At 48.2% G+C, this 23,644-nt stretch overlaps 1 protein-coding gene across 1 annotated transcript in view; it reads left to right on the forward strand.

Annotated features, from left to right (window-relative positions):
• Positions 1-17,706: 17,706 nt before the first annotated feature.
• Positions 17,707-23,644, forward strand: part of LOC140395923 (guanylyl cyclase inhibitory protein) — a 46,285-nt gene continuing 40,347 nt past the window's right edge. Inside the window, exon 1 of the mRNA XM_072483969.1 lies at positions 17,707-17,777. Coding sequence (XP_072340070.1) covers positions 17,707-17,777 — 71 coding nt within the window. The remainder of the gene's footprint in view (positions 17,778-23,644) is intronic.

Consider the following 23,644-nt stretch of genomic DNA (forward strand, 5'->3'; position numbering starts at 1 on the left):
ACATTTCAAGCCAAGGGCATGTTGAAACATTTTAAGGCCGGAAAAGTTATGAGAACGGAGAAACAGGCAGAGAAATAACCAGCCAAATAACTAATGATCAATGAGGTGGAATTAAATTGTGAATGGGATTAGGAGCTGTCCCAGTGTGATCCTAGACACAAGGAAAGTTCAGTATCACTGACAAGCTGAGAATATTGGGGAACCATATTTGTAAATAAGAACTGTTGTGCTTTTTTAAAAAACATTTTATTGGAGGAATTTTCAAATATATCCATAAGAAAGAAGAAACAGCACAAAAACCAACGGTGGCAACAGCAAACAGCCTAAACATCCTTACACCCTCCCACCCCAATCACCTCCCCCCCCCCCCTCTACCTGCTGCCACCCCGGCGCCTGGCCCCCCATTTTTAACTTTTAACCTTCCCTGAACTGAAAAAAGAACCCCCGCTCCGTTGACGACTCATTACTCCTTGAAGAAGTCAATGAACAGCCTCCACCTCAAGGTGAACCCCTCCTCTGCCCTCCTAATGGTGAACCTGATCTTCTCTAAGTGCAGGAACTCTGCCAAATCACTCACCCACACCCCTACGCTCGGCAGCCCCGAGTTCCGCCAGCCCAATCAAATCCGTCTCCGGGCTATCAGTGTGGCAAAGACCTACACATCGGCCTCTCTCCCCATCGGAACTCCCGGATCCTCCAACACCCCAAATATTGCCACCTCCAGACTCGGAGCCACCGTTACCCCCAAAATCTTTGATATCATATCCACTCGCACCTCAAAATCATCCTATTAACCTTTCTAAAAAATACTCGGACACAATGAACCGAAGGTTCTGAAACACAAACAAAACCTTTGTCAACACCGTCATCATTACCGTCTGGATCTGGCCAGCAGATCCCATCTCTTAAATTCCGACTTCATTCCCACCACCATTGAATGATTGATTGATTTGATTTATTGTCACATGTACCGAAGTACAGTGAAAAGTATTTTTCTGCAGCCAAGGGAACGTACACAGTACGTATATGGTGGACAAATGAATAATCGACAGAGTACATTGACAAATGGTACATTGACGAAGAGTGATTGTTTACAGTGCAGAACAAGGGGCCAAACAAAGCAAATACATGACAAAGAGCAGCATAGGGCATAGTGAATAGTGTTCTTACAGGAAACAGATCACTCTGAGGGAGAGTCGTTGAGGAGTGTTGTAGCTGTGGGGAAGAAGCTGTTCCTATGTCTGGATATGCGGGTCTTCAGACTTCTGTACCTTCTGCCTGATGAAGGGTCAGGAAGAAGGCAAAGCCTGGGTGTGAGGGGTTTCTGACAATGCTGTCTGTCTTCCTGAGGCAGCGGGAGGTGTATACAGAATCAATGCAAGGGTGGCAAGCTTGTGCGATGCATTGGGCTGACTTCATCACACTCTGCAGTTTCTTGCGAACTTGGACCGAGCAGTTGCCATACCAAGTTGTGATGCAGGCGGATAAGATGCTCTCTATGGCATATCTGTAGAAGTTTGTGAGAGTCGATGCAGACATGCCGAATTTCTTTAGCTTCCGTAGGAAGTAGAGAGGTTGTTGGGCTTCCTTGACTGTTGCATCAATGTGAGTTGACCAGGACAGACTGTTGGTGATGGTGACTCCCCAGGACCATCTTCACTTCAGAGCCATTGATGCAGACGGGGGGGGGGGAGGGGTTTGTCGAGCTACGCTTCCTGAAGTCGATGATCAGTTACTTGGTCTTTCCGACATTTAGAGAGAGGTTGTTTTTGGTACACCATGCAACTGCGCCAAATTTAACTAATGAAGCTGAGCCCAACGCCGCACCATTGTATCCCAAGATAATGAAAACCCACCCCTACCAACCAACAATTTGAGAATATCTAACTTTTCCCCATGTTGAGCTTATACCCCAAAAAGATACAAAACTCCCCCAAAAATCCCCATGATCCTGTTGAAACTCCCGACTGGGTCCGAAATACACAGCAGGAGATCATCTGCGTAAAAAGAAACGTGGTGCTCCACCCCCCACCCCCCCCCCCCCCCCCCCCACCGCCCACCCAATATCCCTCCACCCCCTCGAGACCCTGAGCACCATTACCAACGGTTCTATTGCCAGGGCAAGGATAAGCGGGGACAGTGAACACCCCTGTCTCATCCCCATATGCAACCCACAGTACTCCAAGCTGACCCTGTTAGTCCGAATGCTCGCCTTAGGTGCCTTATACAACAGTCAAACCCAGTCCACAAATTCCTGCCCTAACCTAAACCATCCCAGCACCATGAATAAGTACACCCACTCCACCCAGTAGAAAGCTTTCTCCGCGTCCATCGCCACAACCACTTCCACTTCTCGGCCCTCCGAGGGCATCATAATGATATTCAGAAACCGCCGCACATTTGTCAATAGCTGCCGCCCCTTTCCAAATCCTGTCTAGTCCTCACCTATCACCCCTAGCATGCAATCCTCTATTTGCGTCGCCAGTATCTTCGCCAGCAGCTTTGTATCTACATTCAACAGCAAAATTAGGCGGTATACCCACGCTGCCCCGGATCCTTGGCTTTCTTTAAAATGAGCGATTTTGAAGCCTGAGACAACGTGTGGGGGTGGGGGTACCTCCTCCCTCACCATCGATTTACTATATATCTTGACTATCAGGGGCCTCAGCTCCAACCCAAACATCTTATAGAACTCGGCTGAGAACCCATCTAGACCCGGGGCCTTCCTCGTCTGCATCGACCCCACGCAGTCCATTACCTCCCTCAACCCCCCACCCCTCTGCCTCCCTGCACCTTCGCCTCCACCACCCTCTGGAACTCCAGCCCATCCAAAAGCTGCCTCATCCCCTCATCCCGGTGGCCTTCAGTGCTTCCCACAACATGGAGGCAGAAACCTCCCCCCGTCTTATTCTGCTCGACATAGTTCCGGGTAGCCACCCGTATCTTCTCACAAACCACTTTATCCATCATTAACCCCGCATCCAACCTCCACTATGGCCGTTGGGACTCCCCTTTGACCCTCACAAATCCACCAAATACGGTGTATGATCAGTCACCACAATCGCTGAACACTCCGATCCAACCAACCCCGCAAACAGCGCCTTGTGCAGGACAAAGAATTCAATCCGGGAGTATACCCGGTAGACGTGCGAGAAGTAAGAAAATATCTTCTCCCGCGGTCTCTCAAACAGGTTTGCCCCTTCCACGTGTTCCATAAAATCCGACAGTTCCTTTGCCATGGCCGACACCGTCAGGAACCGTAGACGTGACCGGTCCAACGTAGGGTCCTGCACCGTATTAAAATCCCCCGCTCACCACCCCCCCTCTTAATTGGTCCATTGAATCACCGAACGTTCCACATAATCAGCTTGGTCAGGGAAGGGGGCTTCCCGCCCCTTCCCCGTTCAGCCATGTGTCCTCTTTACCCAGCTCCCCCAGGTCCAAGCCTTACTAACCCTCTGCCTTCCTGAAGATGTCTGCTGCCACCCCCCCCCCCTTAACCAACTGCGCCACACCAACTCCGCCCACATCTTCATTCCCCCCTTCCCCATTCCCATTTTATAAACAAAGAAACAAAAAAACAACCTCCCCCCCCCCATACCCTCCATTGTTCAACCACCCCCCTGCACTCCCGTTAACCAGCCTGCCTGCTAGCATGGTAGCCCCCACTTTAGGTAACTGACCCCCTCCCCTTCCAACTTCTTAAACACCTTTGTCACATACTTTGTGGCCTGAGTTCCTTCTATCCCCTCAGCAGCCCAACAATCCAGAGATTCTACCTCCTGGAGCGATTCTCCAGGTCCTCCAGCTTCTCCCTCATCTGCTTCTGGCCATCCACCATGAACACCATCTCTGCCTCCAACGAAACCAACCCGTCCTCACTCCTCCACCTTCTGGAGCATCTAACTCTGCACCTCCAGCCTTTGCTCCACTCTGTCAATGGCCGCCTAATCAGCTCCGACACCTTAGCCAGGTCCTCCGAGGCCTCTTGACTCCGCTGCTGGAACTTGCCATTCATAAAATTCACCAGTTGCTCGGTAGAACACTGGACAGCCAACGATGCCCCAGAGCCCTCCGTCACCTTTCCCTCTGTCGAACTTTGAAAGTACTCCCGGCCAGACTGCTGCCCCTTGCTCGATACACTCCTCATCTCATCAGCTATAATGGAGGAGAATTCCTGTCTCTCACTGTTCACACACTTTGCTCCAGCAAACACCCCTTATATCGGGTGAAAAGGACCAAACAGTTCCACCTGGAGCAGGAGCTCCCAATGGGCAATCACTCACTCCATGGCTGCCACCACAAGTTCAAGAACTGTTGTGTTTTAACATAGAAACAAACATAGAGGCTAGGGGCAGGAGTAGATAATTCGGCCCTTCGAGCCCGCTCCGCCATTAAATATGATCATGGCTGATCCTCTATCTCAAAGCCATATTCTGGCTTTCTCCCCTTGATGCCATTAACATCTAAAAAATTATCTATCTCTTGCCTGAATATATTCAGTGACTCGGACTCCACAGTTTTCGGTGGTAGCGAATTCCACAGGTTCACGACCCTTTGAGTGAAGATATTTTTCCTCATCTCGGTACTAAATGGTCTACCCTATATCCTGAGACTGTGTCCCCCAGTTATAGGTTCCCCAGCCTGGAAGGAATAATTATATTGATTCTAAATAACAGCCCCAGGACCTCACAAAGCATCTTAGAGCCAATGAAGTATTTTTGAACTGTCACCACTGTTGTATTGTAGCAGTCGATTTAGCCGCCCATCAACCCTACCCCTATCCCCCAAACAACAGCATGGTAATGGCCACCTGTTTGGTTATGTGGATCAAGGGGTAAATATTGTTTACATTTCCAAGGTAACTCCCTTGCTCTTCTTCAAAATAGTGTCTTGGCATCGTTTTATATCCACCTGAGAGGGAAGATGCGTCCTTCCTTGGTCTAACATCTCATCAAAAACAAAAAAGTAGCAGATCGAACAGTGTTCGAACGGCACTGGAATGTCAGCCTTGTGTTTTGTGCTCAAGTCCTGGAATGGAATTTAATGCCTTTCCCCTGGTCATAAAACAACCCCGCCATCCCCAGAAGTCTGGTGAACCTTTGTTGCACTCTCTCTATGTCAATAATATCCTTTCTGAATTAAGGAGACCCACTGCATACATTACACCAGGTGTGGTCTAACCCAGGTTCTATACAATTGAAGCAAGACTTTGCTGCTTCTGTACTCAAACCCACTTGCGATTAAGGCTAACATATAATTTGCCTTTCTAACTGATTGCTACACCCGTAAGTTAGCTTTCACTGACTTATTGATGAGGTTCCTTTGTACATCTACACTTTTTAAGAACTTACCATTTAAAAAATATTCTGCACATCTGTTCCTCCGACCAAAGTGGATAACCTCACATTTTTCCACATTATATTCCATCTGCCATTTTCTTGGTCACTCACTAAGTCTGTCCAAATCCCCTTGAAGCCACTTTGTATCCTCCTCCCAACATACTCACGCCTAGCTTTGTGTCATCCGCAAACTTGGAAACATTACGCACCACTGCAAGTTCCCCTCCAAGCCACAACCATCCTGACTTGGAAACGTATCACCATTTCTTCACTGTCACTGGGTCAAAATCCTGAAACTCCCTCCCAAACAGCACTGTGGATGTACCTACACCACACGTACTGCAGTGATTCAAGAAGGCTGCTCATGGGTAATAAATGCTGGCCTAGCCAGCGATGCCCATATCCCTTGAATGAATAAATCAATAAAAAGGTGGGAGGTGACAGGTGGGGGACACTTCCACCTTCTTGCCATTGCTCTGATTATGTCTGTGGCAATTAATGTCCAATTAAAGGCTTCATACTGATGTTTCTGGTATTCACACAGTGGCATTTGAAGGGCATGCCATGCGGGTTTCTGAGTGGTGGGGGGGGGCATTGTTCGAAGGCATTCAGAGCCTGATATTGATAAGGGGTATTCCCACTGAGACCCAGCCCCCTGCCCTTGCCCCTATTCTCCAGCAACCTGCACCCATTGATCCCCCATCCAACCATCACTGTGTGTCTTTTGGCGATCCTAGACCTCAGGTCCGTGTAGTACCAGCAGAAGTTACTGCCTCCCTGGTGACACTGATGAGTAATAAAGTGCTGCTGGCCTCTGATTGGCTGGCAGTTCTTGGCAGGTGGGACATCTAGCCCTGCGACCTTGATCCTGGGGAAGGTCCGTCCCTGCCCATTTGAGTGCCTGAGCGCTCATATTCAGCGGGTCTTCCCTAGAAGGGACAACACTGGGCTTTTGCCAGCTCTCCAGCCGGCAATCAAGACCTCCATTGCCTCCATTGAATACTGCTCCTGGAGTGGGACTTGAAACAAAAGACCTCCTCCTGCTCCTATCTTCTATGTAGCTATCTATAACATCTGATCAATTGTTTTTGGTGGTGGTGTGTAACCATTCACTCAGACAACTAAAGTTGGATTTGGAGTTGATTTCGATTTGATTTATTGTCACAAGTGCCGAGGTACAGTGAAACGTATTGTTCTGAGTAGTCCAGACAGATCGTTCCATACATGAAAAAACATAGGACATACATAAATACACAATGTAAATACATGGACACAGGCATCGGGTGAAGCATACGGAGTGCAGTACTACTCAATGGAGAAAATGTGTGGAGAGATCAGTTCAGTCCATAACAGGGTCATTCAGGAGTCTTGTAACAGCAGGGACAAACCTGTTTTTGAATCTGTTAGTGCGTGTTCTCAGACTTTTGTATCTCCTGCCTGATGGAAGAGAGAATAACCCGGGTGGGAGGTGTTGTTGATTATGCTGCCCGCTTTCCCAAGGCAGCGGGAGGTGCAGAAGGAGTCAATGGATGGGAGGCGCTTTCATGCGATGGACTGGGCTGTGTTCACAACCATCTAGTTTCTTACAGTCTTGGGCCGAGCAGTTGCCATATCATGGCTTCTATGCTTTCTATGGTGCATCTGTAAAAGTTGGTAAGGGTCAATATGGAAATGCCGAATTTCCTTAGTTTCCTGAGGAAGTATAGGTGCTGTTGTGATTTCTTCGTTGTCGCGTCGACGTGGGTGGACCAAGACAAATGATTGGTGATGTGCACACCTAGGAATTTGAAGCTGTCAACCATCTCCACCTTTGCCGTGACAACAGATGCCTATACATGCTTGTTGTAGTCTGGAACTATGGATAGTGGATGTTAGAGGCTCCAATGCGCTTTCCAGCATGGCTGACCAGGAATTTCTCCTGCTATTACTGCCTGCCATTGGTATGAATTGCAAGGATTTGCAGGTTGACATTTGTATGTTGGCTGCGTTCTGAACACACCTTCCTTGGCCATCAAGCCTGGGATGGGTCTCACGCCCAGAACTTGTAGTGAGAGACAGGGCACTACCCACTACCTACTGCACCACAAGACACTTCACAGTGCTCTGTGCACTGGAAGTCAAGAGACAGAATGACCAGATAATTCTATGTTCAGTAATAGACCAAAACATTTTATTATCTTTTTAACAGAGATGATGTCTGGAATTCCTTAGTGGATGATCAAATCTGTAAAATCAACACGTTTATTATTTTTAAAGTTTCTCACAGCGTGATGCACTTGGTCCGATTACATTTGTAAATATGTTCACTTTTTAAAAATCTGGACTACGATTCTCTGGTTTGCTAGATGTGCGTTCCTCGGCGGCTCACCCTCGCTGACAATGGTATTGTCCATTCCCGCCACCTGCCAATGGGATTGCCGATTGTGGCCACCCCGCACCACTGGGAAACCCCGCGGGCGTGGGTGCACTGCTGGCGGAATGGAGAACCCCCGCCCTGGTTTAGTCTCATGATTAAGCGGCAAAAGCAATCACTATCACCTATTAAATCTGAATTAAGCTGACTGCTTGCTTTGCTCCAACTGCGTTCTCTGGTCTAATCCTAAAAGCTGCATGTTAGCTCACTTGAATATCAAATCAGATGCAAGCTTATGCATTCCAATTTCCAAAATAGCATGGTTCCTGTTTCTGCCGAACTTGTTTACTTCAAACTTGTTTTTTTTATCAGCAATGCGAGGTCATTGGAAAGCAGATAAACAATTGCATTGTCTGTATAGCCAACCTCAAAACCCATCAGAATTATCTGCCGCCTGAGATAGTGATTTTTTTTGAACAAATTTAGAGTACCCAGTTATTTATTTTTTCAATTAAGGGGCAATTTAGCGTGGCCAATCCACCTAACCTGCACATCTTTGGGTTGTGGGGGCGAAACCCATGCAGACACGGGGAGAATGTGCAAACTCCACACAGTCAGTGACACAAGGCGGGGATTTGAACCTGGGTCATCAGCGCCGCAGTCCCAGTGCTAACCACTGCGCTATGTGCCGCACTCGCTTGAGATAATGATATTGTTCGTTCTTAAATGTAATCACAGAACAATTACAGCACAGAAAGAGGCCCTTTGGCCCGTCATCTTGGTGCCAGCTCTCCGGGAAAGCAGCTCAGCCAGTCCCATTTTTCTGACTCTCCCTCTTGCCCTGCAATTCTTTTCTCTTCAGATAATAATCTAATTGCCTTTTGAATGCTTTGATTGGCCCTGCCACCACTACACTCGCGGCAAGTGCTTCCCAGATCCCAAACACATGTTGCTTGAGAGTTTTTTTCCTCATATCACCATTGTTTCTTGTAGAGTAAAGGGTTGATGATTATGTTGATTGGACAATGATATTAATAATGATGTAAGCACGATATCAGGGGCAGATGACCAAGAGTCTCCAAGGGAGAAAGACACTCACGTGTCCAGAGAACAATACTTACATGAGGCTTTGGATATAAATAGTGTAAATAAATAATTTTACAAAAATGTTAATACTGACTATCTCCAAGTCACTCTTAGAGCAAGTGAAACCTCATCAGGACAGAATACAACATGGTTAAAGGGCAACAACATGGGAAAGGGCAACAAGCCAAACCATTTTGTTTGTTAATCGTCTTAAATCAGTGTCCTCTGCTTCTCAATCCTTCCAACAACAGGATCAGTTTCTCCTTATCTATGCTGTCCAGGCTCCTCATGATTTTGGATACCTTTATGAAATCTCCTCACAACCGCTCTCCTCCAAGGAAAAGAGTCCCAACCTCTCCAATCTATCTTCATAACTGAAGTTCCACACTCCCGGAACAGCCCAGCGTCTCCCATCCTCCCACATAACTGACGGCCCTCATCCCTGGAAACATTCTCGTGAATCCTTTCTGCACTCTCTCTCTCTGTCTAATGCTTTCACATTCTTAATTCAGACCTTTATTTGGGCGCACTCTGTAATATTCAAATACAGGTCCTGAACTAAAATAAAAACAGGGAAAATCTTTTACATGTTGCTGTTTCTGAAGCACGGTGTTGACAGAGGGGAGAGTGTGTCTGAAAATTGGGTATGGATGTCAGGGGTCACTTCCTGCCCTTTCAATCTGCTGCCCTTTAATGTTGCCTGAATGGTTGGTGTATGCAGCCCTTGCTCCAACTTCCCATGGCAATGTTCTTCTCATTGAGCGCATTTTTTCAGGCGCTCAAACATTTCCACAAAACAGCCTGCAATATGGCACAGGGTCTCTACAACTGAATCTTTATCCAGCCCCTTCTAAAATAACATTTTGAGATGTAAATGTGAGTAATTTGAGGCCAGACATGGTGTTAGTAGTGAACTCAGGATAAACCAGTGAAATCGGACTTATTCCCAACATTCTTCAGCACTCAGCATTTTCCTCACCTCATGGGCTCAGGTCATCCACTCAGGCATCAGAGGGTCAATTTGTAGTTCTCCAGTTGGGGATGCAAAGGGGAGCTCGGCGCTCAATCGGTACTGTAGGCTGGGACGTCATGTGGCAGAGAGGTAATGACGCAAACAGGAAGTCAGTCACAGCTAGAATTGTAAAGGTTCCCTACTCTGAATCTTTCTTAATTGTTTATGGCAGGCTCCTGAAAGTAAATATTTAAAAAAATAAGACGGTCACCTCCACTTTCAACAGCAGAATTTGTTTCTACATCCAGCCATGGTCCTGGTGGTTGTTCTTGGGTCACCTTGTCACTGCTGCTGTAAACCTTCTGAAATCTACAAGGCACAAGTCAGGGTGTACTGGATTACTCTCCACTTGCCTGGATGAGTGCAGCTCCAACAATGCTCAAGAAACTCAACACCATCCAGGACAAGGCAGCCCACTTGATTGCTCCTCCTTCCTCAGACATTCAACCCCTCCACCACCGACGAACAGTGGCAGCCGTGTGTACCATCTGCAAGATGCACTGCAGTAACTCACTAAGGTTCCTTCGACAGCACCTTCCAAACCCACAACCACTACCATCTAGAAGGACAAGAGCAGCAGATACTTGGGAACCCCAGAACCTGGAGGTTCTCCTCCAAGTCACTCACCACCCTGACTTGCAAATATATCACCATTGCTTCGCTGTCGCTGGGGCAAAGTCCTAGAACTCCCTCCCTAACAGCACAGTGGGTGTACCTACACCTGAAAGACTGCAGTGGATGAAGAAGGCAATTCACCACCACCTTCTGACGGGCAACTAGGAATGGGCAATAAATGCTGGCCTAACCAGCGACGTCCACATTCCGTAAATGAATTAAAAACAAAAAATATTTTCACGTCCGATATTCAAACAATGGAGTGGGCAACGGAAAATTGCTGATGAATGGATCGTTAACAAGCTCAATATCTTGCTAATTGGTCATTTTAAAATGGCAGCATGCTGCCAATTTCCACAGCCGATTGCCCTTTGTAATTTTGGAGGCTGGCGTGGTATTGACAAACTGGCGTCATCATGCCCTATTTCACGGTTGCGCAGGGGCAGACCACCCGATTTGCAGATATAAAATCCAACTCCGTGTCTGAGTCTGCTGTAGCCTCGTTGATAGAAATTGATCACTGTGATGAGCGAATAACTTCCCGATTGTTGTATTATGTGAGCACTAAGATGGTAGATTTTGAATGAATGTGTTTTCTCATGTGCTTTAGGAGAAGCATGTATTTTGTGTTTATGTAATGTTCCCTTTAAAAGCATGGTGATCTGGGGAGTATTTTGAAAGTGGGTTAATTTGTTTTCCTGATGATTAAATCATCAGGTTCTAAGAAATTCCCATATGACCTGAGGTTTCCATGGAGGTGAACAGCTAAAATGAAAAGGGTGAATAGAAAGCTAATTGCACCGGGATTGGGACAGCCCCTGTTTCTGTTTGTTAGTTCAGTACATGCAGAGAATTCAAGCAGAGAGGAAATAAGCAAGGTTCTTTCAGAATGGAACAGTTTTCTTCTCAAAAGTCTTCAAACTGATCATGGTGTTGAGGCACTTCTCCGGGGAATAAAGTAGAGACTGTGGGTGAAATTCTCCCACCTGGGGCTAATTCCCGCTGCTGGGGGAAATCATGGCCCCGATCTCATTAATTGTGCACCAAGTATTTAGCGACGTATTCCGTGGCAGGATGGCATGAATGCATGGGTCCCACCAAATCTGGGTGCCATATTGAAAAGATGGCCAACATCACTGGCCCACCGTTGAAGAAAGAAGATGGACTTATTGAAAAAGATGATGGATGTCCAGGAACACTCTGAGGCTGAAAGATGGATTGCCTCAATGAGATTAAATCTGGAATATCCACCTGTAGATCCCCCCCCCCCCCCCCCCCCACCGGCCCACTTCTCTGGCGTTCCGGGGTCCAGCGTTCCTGGCTTCCTCCATCCCAAATTCTGGAGGCCACCTCAGGCATTGTTCAGGTACGTTCCAACAACTGTATCATGTTGTTCCCAATGTGTCCTGGACTGGTGTGTTTCCCTGCAGGCATCATGGAGAATCGGGTATGGAGGGAAGATTCCAGACAGGCCACCATCTGCATCCTATCAGCAGGATGCAAATCAGTTTCACGCTGGTCTGCAGTGGGATTCCTGATCTGCCATGTCCCGGGCACCAGCAGAAGATTCCGTGGGAAATTAATAATGGTGTAAAACTAATTTTTGGACTCCCGATGAATTCTCCCCCCCACACCACCACCACCTCCCCGTCCCCTCCCTGTCAGGCCAGAACAGATTGGGACTGTTGGTCCTGGGCTGCCCCTCTCCCACTTTAGGTTGCACTGATGGTCCTGGTTAGCCCCTCCCCTACCAATATCAGGAGGAATTCAGTTTGAGGTCACATGTGGCCTAAACCATGCCAATCAGATATCTTCTCATTAATCCCTGTAAACTCTGGCAGGGTCACGGCTGGAGGATTCCAGTGAGGACAATTCTGGTGTGGTCCGTGAAATCCTGAATTTCCCAGGTTTCTTGACTTTCCAACATAGATAAGTATATTCCAGCAGAAGAATTCTTGTGGCATACATGGTGTAACATGGTTGGTCTCAGTATAAAGACCAATTTAACAACTTTTCTGCAAATGTTGATAGGGGACCAGGGAGTAAAGAGAATGGGAGAAGGCTCGAGTACAGCATAAACACTAGTATAGACTCGGTGGACCGAATGGTCCGTTCCTCTGCTGTACATTCTCTGTAAATAAGACAGATGATCTTCCTGAGTCTTTGTTAATTCAATTCCCAATGCCTCATATTCCGATTGGCAATTTGCTTGCATGATTGGTTAAAATGGGTGTAATGAACACTGTTGATGTTCAATGTGAGAGTATCCCAAATCCCAGAAGGGAAACTTGGAATGTTGTATCTTAATAGTTTATTTCTGTGATTAGGAAAATGAATCAGCCTTGTTGTAAATTATTCAAATAACAAGATGTTTATTAAGCATTAAAACACACAAGAAAGGCAACAGTAAAGAACAACATTCACAATTAACTACAAGAATGGTTACCCAGACAGTATACTTAAATTATCCCCCAATTCAAATCTATCTACTGTCCTAAACTCTGAGAATGCACCTTCCCCAAACAACATCCCATAGGTTCCAACACTATGAGCCAAATCCAGAAATAATTAACACACAGGACCTGTAGTTTTCTTTTGAGAGCCCTTCTTCTAGTTTAGAGTTGAATTCCTGGGGTCTAGAACAGTCAGCTTTTTCTGCTTTCCATACATCAGCTGGATGCCCTCTGAGGGAGAAACAAAACGTTGTTTGCAAACTAGGTGTGGCTATGATCTAGGCCACTAGAGTGTTGGAATCCACTTTGCTGAACAAAGTATCTGTTACCCTGCTACTAGTCACCTTACGGGCCTCAGCGCAGACTATTTTATTCAATTCTTTACTTTTGATTTCATTCCAACTTCCTAACTCAGGCTTGCCTAGCCTTTTCACGTTGCGGGGGGGGGGTGGGGGGTGGGGGGGGGGGGCGGGAAGAGTGGCACACCATTTTTTTCTCACTCAAGAACAAATTTCAGAAAGATAAGGTTTGCTACAACATTAAACATGACATTTTAAATAAAGTTGAATTATGAAAAGGAGAAACAGCTTGCTGAGCAAAAATAAAACCACTTCAAAACAATACATTGATATTTCAAAAAATTAACAAAGTAATTAAGAAAGATTACCATTGATGTGTGAGAGGACAGAGCTTGTTTTCCTGGCTCACTCACAATCTCTTGATGCTCCCACACTTACCCCACCGGCTGAATGGGCGTGGTTGTGTGTTGGTGTCTGGGGGTGAGTACGAATCCTGAGACTGCCAGTGAGCCAGGCACATGTACAATCCCACACTTGCTCACTCACTCATTCTCTCCCCGTCACTCTCTTGCTTTCTATCTCCCACGCACTCACATTCACATTCTCTCATTCTCCCACACTCACTCTCTCCCACGATCGCTCAATCTCTCCACTCTCTCTCTCCCGCTCATTCCCTCTCTCCCAAACTCTTTCAATCTTTCTCTCTTCCACAGTCACTCTTTTTTGCTCGCCCTCACGGTCTCTCCCTCTTGCTCTCTTACCAGTTCACTTTCTCTCCTCCACTCAATCTCTCTCTCTTTCCCAAACACGATGTGGAGATGCCGGCGTTGGACTGGGGTGAGCACAGTACGAAGTCTTACAACACCAGGTTAAAGTTCAACAGGTTTGTTTCGATGTCACTAGCTTTCGGAGCGCTGCTCCTTCCTCAGGTGAATGCAGAGGTCTGTTCCAGAAACACATATATAGACAAATTCAAAGATGCCAAACAATGCTAGGAATGCGAGCATTAGCAGGTGATTAAATCTTTACAGATCCAGAGATGGGGTAACCCCAGGTTAAAGAGGTGTAAATTGTATCAAGCCAGGACAGTTGGTAGGATTTTGCAGGCCAGCTGGTGGGGGATGAATGTAATGCGACATGAATCCCAGGTCCCGGTTGAGGCCGCACTCATGTGTGCGGAACTTGGCTATAAGTTTCTGCTCGGCGATTCTGCGTTGTCGCGGGTCCTGAAGGCCGCCTTGGAGAACGCTTACCCGGAGATCAGAGGCTGAATGCCCTTGACTGCTGAAGTGTTCCCCGACTGGAAGGGAACATTCCCAAACACACTCTCTTAGTCAGTCTCTCCCACACTTCAGGCAACGAACATACATACCCGTCCCCACCCACACCATCGCATCCAGCTTCTGTTGGCCCATCAACTAGCCCCTACCCCCACCCAGCCCAGCACAGCATGGTTTGGCGCAGCATGGTGTGAGCATCCCTGATCCGAAATTCCAAAAACCAGAACATTCCAAAATCCACACTTTTTTTCAAGCGCCGTCGTGATGTCATGAGTCCCTGTGAGATGTGCAGGTCCCAATGTGTCACACATGCACGGTTCCCAACGTGCCGTGCATGCGCAGTTCCCAACCAGCCGCATATGCGCTGTTCCCAACACATCATATGTGCACATTATGCTCCAAAATCTGAAAAATTCCAAAATCCGATACACACTCGGCCCTCGAGAATTTTGGATAAGGGATGCTGAACCTGGAAAACAAGTGATCGTAATTCAAAACATAGCTATAGAGAATAATTAAAATTAAAGTATAAAATAATAAAAGGATTGCACAATAATGCTCATTTCAGCATACGAATCATTGCATACATTGATTAATTTACGGAAAAGAAAAGTCTGCTACACTTTACGTTTTCTATTTATGTCCAAGGATCAAATGTTCTCAAGATTTAGTTAATTAAGTTCTCAATCATTTGCATGCTATTTCTGAGTTTTAGAAAGAAGGGGATTGGGCTGTCTCCTCGAGACAGACCATTTCCCCTGGGGGCGGTGGTGGGGTTGCACGGAGAGGCAAGAACTAAGGAAACGGAATCTTAAAACTATCACATTCAGGTGTGAAGCCAGGAAGCACTCCTGCACACAAAGGGTAATAAGAAACTGGAACTCTTTTCCCCCAAAAGACTGATGATACTGGGTGACAGCTGGAGATTTCAGAGGCTGAGATCGATAGATTTTTATTGGGAAAGGTGTTTAAGGGCGATAAAGCCAAAACGGAAAAGTGGGGTTGAGTTCCAGAGTCGTGATTCCTGTGTGCTGCTGCCATCACAAACACCCAGGGCCAGGACAACAGTTTCACTTCCCTGAACAACATCAGGAAAGCAGTTGGGCCCATAAAATGATTCACAGAAAATTTTACACAATTTATGCCCGGAGTGATTTGAATTCATGGGACCGGAATTTGCACCTTCAAGATTGTGAAACAGATGTTAGGCCATTACGCCTGTATGGAGAACTGGCACCCCAGCCTGACAATGGGTGCCCATCTCCAGGCAATTAAACTGCACCCTATCATGTCGGGAAACTGCAGGCTCATTAGAAAATCCCAGTCAATTTCCTTTAATTCTGCTTAAAAAGGTGCTTAATTAGCCAAATTGACTACCCAGCTCACGGGGGTGGGTTGCTCTGCAAGCCCAGAATCTATCTTCATCAAAATGGCCACTGATGTAGGACCGGTTTCAAGACCTGTGTATTGAGTCAGCTCCCACGTGGGGTTATTCCCTGTGGCTCAACTCACTACAGAGAGGAACAAACACGACAACCTGTATAAGATGGCTTATTTAATCAAGCTTGTTACGTGTACACGGAGAACAAACTGGATATCAGCCAAGACCTGTTCTGCCGAACAAAGACCAGGACACAGTACTTATACAACATTCAAAAATCAATAGCCCGCCCCAGTTAGACGCGATCCAATCCCTGAAGCTGCTACTTTTAAACTTATCAAATAGAATCGCAAGCAGTGTTTAAACTTCACCCAATAGAATCGCAAGCAGCGTATGATTGATCATCATCCTGACAGCTGTGGACAATCCCAGCAGCCTGTGCTGACTGTTTATGAGAAACAGAACAACAGAACCAGCACCCTGGATTGTTTCACAAAAACAAGGGGCACGATTCTCCGAGCCCCGCGCTGGGCCGGAGAATCACCGCAACTGTGCCCCGACGCCGCTGCGCAATTCTCCGAGTGCGGAGAATCGGCGGCATTTGCACCGCCACGTTTGACACGGCGCCGGCCGCGGGCCGCTGGAATTGGCGGGGCCGCCGATTCTCTGGCCCGAATGGGCCGAGTGACCGCGTGGAAAAAGCAGAGTCCTGCCGGCGCCGTTCTCCCCGGGTCGCTGCCGGCGGGAACTCTGCGCGAAGGGTCAGGGGGCGGCCTGTGGGGTGGGCAAAATCACTCCTTCACCTGGGGGGAGGCCTCCATTGGGGTCTGGCCGGCGATCGGAGACCGGCAGGTTGGCGTGGTGCCCATTTGGTGCCGGGAAGGGAGGCTGGAACGGTGTGAACCGCACCAGTGCCGAGCTGGCCCCCTGTGGGGTACAGAATCGGTCGTCCCTGTGCCCGTTTCGCGCCGACGTGAAACACGACGGCGTTCACAACGGCACGAACACTTAGTCTACATTTCGGAGAATCACCCCCAAGATATCAGAAGTAATGTCCTTTTGATCAAGTTAGCTATCCTAAATCCCATTTGATTTCTTATCACTGCTATGTCCTAAAAATACATGTTTAATGGTTAATAATGATTACTCAGTCCTATAATTCAACTCAATCCTTAACAAAATAACTTATGTAAAACTACTCTAGTGGCATGCTAACTATTCAGTTTTAAGAGGTATCATCGCTGAACCCCCCCCCCCCTTCAGCCACCATTGAGAAAGCCAATCAGGATAATATTCATAGTGGCACCTACTACATCGACATGGAGACAGGTTCACTGCCCAATTAACGGTGACCAGTGGGCTCTCGAAGCCGGGGGGGGGGAATAATCAGAAGTCTCGGAGCCTGAGAGGGGCAGCAGCTTTCAATGAGGGTAAGAAAGCCATTGGGAAACTAGGATGCCTACCAGTGTGGGTATTTATGGGCCACATCTGCCACTCTTCCAACCTTCAGTGGCACATGAAAATTCAACCCACATGTGACTCAAATCCCCAAATGCGGTTTGATTTCAATAACTGCTGAAGTGGTAATAGAACAGTTGAAGAAGGTGACATATCTCCAATGTCCACCTTCTCAAGGAAATTAAAAATGGGCAATAAATCCAGCTTTGTCAGTGATGGTTCCATCACAAACAGCCCGAGTCCGATTGCTCATTAAACTCCACTAATTATAAAGTAAGCGTATTTTTGAAGGTCACAGCAGATTATGTTCTTTAGAGCTAATTCCCAAAGTGCACCCAGTTGCATTCAAGTTAATCTTCCCTTGTGTATATAAAGATAAGGTACTTGTGCGTCAAAGTGCAGTCAGAGGCATTGGTGCGTGTGGATCATGGGCCAGACCGCAGTACTTCCTCCCAGGAGGAAGGACACTTACGTATTGGAACTTCACGTGTGGTACAGGTAATCTTTTCCATCATTGCTGGCAAACTGTATTTGCTCACGAATCTTGTAGTCATTTTCTAGGAGATTGATCAAAGCAGAATCCAAATCAATATAATGGGACAGCGGACAGAAAGCATTTGCAACTGCTGTTAGCATTTAGCAAGAAATTAAAACACTCACAAGGTGCAGGCGGTGGTAGAGTTAAGAGTTATAATCAGGTGGCGTTCTGCCAGGACAATCACTGCCGTTTAACGTGTGGCTACAGTAACCCAGTAATAGGAATAGAAAATACTGGAGATACTTAGCAGGTCATGCAGCGTCAATGGAGAGAGAAACAAAATTAATGGGCGCGATTCAGTGGACAGATGTAGAAGCCTGCTTGTGGGCACGTTCAGTGGGTGCAGCATCGAGAAACACCCCGCTATTCAATGGCATTTGGCCGTTTTCTTTGGCCTCAGGGAGTGACTCCCCACCAAGTCAGCACTTCGACCGAGACACCATTTTGATCCCCCTTTCAGCCCTCCCTCACTTTCTGAACCCCTTCACCCTGAACCTTGTTGAGGCCACTGGAAGCCCCTCCTCAACATCTCCACCCCCCGCCCCCCCCCTCCATTTGGCAAGGCCCTCTCGGGCCTGATCCCTTGCAGTGCCAAATTGGTTCCTGGGCACCTTAGTACTGCCAGGCTGGCAGTACCACCCGGGAACCCTGACATTGGCATGGTGGTAGTGCCAGGCAGAAGTGCCCTGTCCCCACCACCTGTGAGTCTCCAATGGTGTGTGGGAAACCCCCCCCTCACCGTCCCTCATGAGGTGTTGTTACGCCCGGTCCATGTGCTGGTGTGGACCAGTACTAAACGGTGCCCTGGCCAGATCTCGCAGGCACGGCCATTGAATTTTCACTCAGTGCCAGGGTATTTAAATAACAAATTGGACTTATTTAAATTTGCAGATCTGAATCACGCCCCAACGAGAGCAGGAGCCATATCGCACCGGGCGCAGTGAGTCAGGTGACTCGTGGTCGGCCCGGCGCTGAGCCCAATTTGAGGCTCTCACGCGATTCAGCCGTTGCGCCTGTATCCACGCCTGGCGCAATGGGGTAACTGAATTGCATCCAATGTTTCCGGTCTGTGGGCCTTTGTCAGAACTATAAGTTAATTTTCGGAATGTCACAGGATTTGAGCCAGGCAAGGAGAGCGAGGAAAGGTGGGAAAAGACCAGAGGGAAGCTTATGATAGGGTGAAAGACAGAACGATTAATGGACAAAGGGGTTCATGGCAAAAGGCAAAAGAAGATTGAATATTACTGAAAAGAGGGACATGTTGCTGAAGCTTTTGGTCTTGTACTCATCAAGACAAATACAATAATGCAAAATTTAAAACAATCACAACAATTCATACGACAGGAGAAAAAGATGCTGATTGGTTAACAAGCTTAAACATTAACCCCGGCTTTCGCTTCACCAATTCTGCCTAACTCCTTGAGTATTTCCCACATTGTTAAGTTTTAGGGACAGAAACAGTTATAAATTCTTCCGGAGATATTTAGAATTAGACCTTCAAGAGCTGATAAACATAGATTATTTTAATTTATTATTCTCTTGATAGACAAGTCACTCTGCTGGTACATGTGTGTATGGTAACCTCAAGGGGACAGAATGCACAGTGCAATTTTCAATCCATTCCAAGCATTTTCTGTATTTAGATCAGATTTCCCACATCAATAGTACTTTGTTCTTATACAGTATCTCAGTGTTGTTTCTCACACAATTTGTGCAGAACTGATTTGAAACAAAACTTTACTTGCATTAACTTTCAGATGGCTTCAAATTAGCAAAGAATTCAAAGAGCAGATGCAAACACTGGAAGCATTCTTATGCACATCTGTGGAGACAAAAGATTTGCTTATATTCCAACTCAGTTGGACCAATGACATATCTGCTGCCTCCAGATTGCCTGCCTTGTGCAGTCGAGTGTGGCCGCCACTTTCTGTTCCTCTTTCAGAGTTCCAGCTGCATTCTTTTTTTTGCTGCAGTTTATGAGCAAAGTTGTGCACAGTGTTTACAGCCATAAAGCATGATGGGAGTGTGCTTCAAAATTCAGCAGTCAGGAGACAAAGGGTAGCACGCTGAAGGACGACTTTATACAGGACCTTTCATATCCGCAGAGTGTTCCAAAGTGTTTGACACCCAATTAATTTGTTTTGAGTGTAGTCACTGTCATAATGTTGGAAACACAGCAGCCAATTTGTCCACGGCAAGCTCCATCAAATAGTAACGCGAAGACTTCCGGGTGCGGCGATGACCAGCTAAGTCGCACGTTTCGGCACCTCCCATTTTAACGGACGTTTGGGCTCTTATCGGGAGCCCCAACGGCAATTTTCGAAGGCTAAACCCACTGTGAGGCGACATAGAAGGGAGTCCCCCCGGATGTGAATGGATAGAAGAGATAATAGTGGCCAGATTGCGGAGGATCCTCTGGAGCAGCGGCAAAGAAGGGAAATGAGAAGCAAGATGGCGGCGGAGGGAGGCCAGTTGGTATGGGGCCTGGAACAGCAGGAGTTCCTCCGGCGATGTGTGGAGGAGCTCAAGAAGGAGGTGCTGGCGCCGATGCTGCAGGCGATTGAGGGGTTAAAGGAGGCGCAGAAGACCCAAGAGATGGAGCTCCGTGGAGTGAAGGCAAAAGCTGCCGAAAATGAGGACGAGATACAGGGCTTGGTGGTGAAGACGGAGACGCACGAGGCACTGCATAAGAAGTGTATGGAGAGACTGGAAGCCCTGGAAAATAGCTCGAGGAGGAAGAACTTAAGAATCTTGGGTCTTCCCGAAGGGGCAGAGGGAGCGGACATTGGGGTGTATGTGAGCACGATGCTCCATACCTTAATGGGAGCTGAGGCCCCGACGGGCCCTCTGGAAGTGCAGGGAGCGTACCGAGTCCTCGTGAGAAGACCAAAGGCAGGAGAAATACCTCGAGCAATAGTGGTGAGGTTCCACCGCTACAAGGACAGGGAGATGGTCCTGAGATGGGCGAAAAAGACACGGAGCAGCAGGTGGGAGAACGCGGTGATCCGCGTGTGCCAGGATTGGAGTGCGGAGGTGGGGAGAAGGAGGGCGAGTGTCAATCGGGCCAAGGTGGTGCTCCACAAGAGGAAAGTGAAATTCGGAATGTTGCAGCCGGGAAGACTGTGGGTTACACACCAGGGTAAACACCACTACTTCGAGACGGCAGAGGAGGCGTGGACATTTATTGAAGAGGAGAAGTTGGACTAGATTTGAGAAAGAGTGTTTGAAATGAAGTAGCGAGGTGGTGGCAAGGGACTGTGAATCAGATGGGGGAAAATTTTCTTTCCCCTCGAAGGGGGGGGACACGAAGAAATGTGGGCGCCAGTGGGGAAGGGGAGGGGGAAGGAGAGAGGGAGCTGCGCTATCAGGGGCGGGGCCGAGAGGGAAGCACGGGCTTTGTTCCCGCGCTATGGAAATTGTGGCGGGAAAAAGGTGTGCAGGAAGGAGGGGGCCTCACATAATGGGAGGCTAAGGATAAACGGGGGAAGCCGAGGTCAGCCAGAGTTTGCTGACTTCCGGAAGCAATATGGGGGGAGCAACTAAGCTAGAGAGGGATCTGGCGGGGGGGGGGGGGGTTAACTGGGTTGCTGCTGCTAAGGGGAAGGGGGAGCTGTTACGGGATGGGATGGTCGGGACGGGAGGGCACCGTCCGGGGGATAAGCGGGTGCGTGGGAACCGGGTGAGGAGCTGGTCTAAAAAAAGGGATGGCTAGTCGACGGGGGGGGGGGGGGGGGGGTAAAGAGCCCCCCAACCCGGCTGATCACGTGGAACGTGAGAGGGTTGAATGGGCCGATTAAGAGGGCAAGGGTATTTGCGCATCTAAAGAAGATAAAGGCAGACGTGGTCATGCTTCAGGAGACGCACCTGAAACTGGCGGATCAGGTCAGATTAAGAAAAGGATGGGTGGGACAGGTATTCCACTCGGGCTTGGATGCGAAAAATAGAGGGGTGGCAATACTGGTGGGGAAACGGGTATTGTTTGAGGCGAAGACCATAGTGGCGGACAGTGGGGGTAGATACGTGATGGTGAGTGGCAGATTGCAAGGTGAGGCGGTGGTGCTGGTGAATGTATATGCCCCGAACTGGGATGATGCAAACTTTATGAAGCGTATGTTGGGGCGCATCCCGGACCTGGAGATGGGAAAGTTGGTAATGGGGGGGACTTCAACACGGTGCTGGACCCAGGGCTGGACCGGTCCAGATCTAGGACCGGGAGGAGGCCGGCAGCGGCCAAGGTGCTTAAGGGCTTTATGGAGCAGATGGGAGGAGTGGATCCCTGGAGATTTACTAGACCAAGGAGTAAAGAGTTTTCCTTCTTCTCCCATGTCCACAAAGTGTACTCCCGGATAGACTTCTTTGTCCTGGGAAGGGCGCTGATCCCGAAGGTGGCAGGAACGGAGTATTTGGCTATAGCCATTTCAGATCATGCCCCACATTGGGTAGATCTGGAAGTAGGAGAGGAAAAGGAGCAGCGCCCACTCTGGAGATTAGATATGGGACTGTTGGCGGACGAGGGGGTATGTGTAAGGGTGAGGGGATGTATTGAAAGGTACCTAGAGATCAATGATGACAGAGAGGTCCAGGTGGGAGTGGTCTGGGAGGCGCTGAAGGCAGTGGTTAGAGGGGACCTGATCTATATAAGGGCCCATAAGGGGAAACAAGAGGGTAAAGAAAGGGAGAGATTGTTGGGGGAGATTTTGAGGGTGGATAGGCAATATGCGGAGGCTCCAGATGAAGGGCTATACAGGGAAAGCCGGAGATTGCACACGGACTTTGATTTGTTGACCACGGGTAAGGCGGAGGCACAATGGAGGAAGGCACAGGGAGTGCAGTATGAATATGGAGACAAGGCGAGACGGCTGCTGACCCAACAACTTAGGAAGAGGGGGGCGGCGAGAGAGATCGGAGGGGTTAGAGACGAGGAGGGAAAGATGGAACGGGGAGCGGAGAGGGTGAACGGGGTGTTTAAGGTATTTTACGAGAGGCTATATAAGGCTCAACCCCCGGAAGGGAAAGAGGGAATGATGCGTTTCCTAGACCAGCTGGAGTTCCCGAAGGTTGAGGAACAGGAGATGACAGGACTGGGAGCGCAGATTGAGGTGGAAGAGGTGGTAAAAGGAATTGGGAACATGCAGGCAGGGAAGGCCTCGGGACCGGATGGGTTCCCGGTGGAGTTCTATAGGAAATACGTGGACCTGCTGGCCCCACTTCTGACGAGAACCTTTAATGAGGCATGGGAAAGGGGGACACTACCCCCGACGATGTCGGAGGCGACGATATCGCTGATCCTGAAAAGAGACAAAGGTCTGCTGCAGTGTGGGTCATACAGGCCTATTTCCCTCTTGAACGTAGATGCCAAGCTTTTGACCAAGGTGATGGCGACGAGGATAGAGGACTGTGTCCCTGGGGTGGTGCATGATGATCAAACGGGGTTTGTTAAAGGGAGGCAATTGAATGCTAATATACGGACGCTGTTGGGGGTGATGATGATGCCCCCACCGGAGGGGGAGGCGGAGATAGTGGTGGCGATGGATGCAGAGAAAGCATTTGATAGAGTGGAGTGGGACTACCTGTGGGAAGTACTGAGGAGATTTGAATTTGGAGAGGGGTTCATTAGATGGGTTCAGCTCCTGTACAGGGCCGCGGTGGCAAGTGTGATTACAAATAGGCAACGATCTGACCACTTCCGACTATATAGGGGTACAAGACAGGGATGTCCTCTGTCCCCGTTACTGTTTGCGTTGGCAATTGAGCCATTGGCCATAGCGCTGAGGGGCTCTAGGAAGTGGAGGGGGGTACTTAGAGGAGGAGAAGAGCATCGGGTGTC

Source organism: Scyliorhinus torazame, chromosome 19 (genome assembly GCF_047496885.1).
Source record: "Scyliorhinus torazame isolate Kashiwa2021f chromosome 19, sScyTor2.1, whole genome shotgun sequence".
Lineage (NCBI taxonomy): Eukaryota > Metazoa > Chordata > Chondrichthyes > Carcharhiniformes > Scyliorhinidae > Scyliorhinus > Scyliorhinus torazame.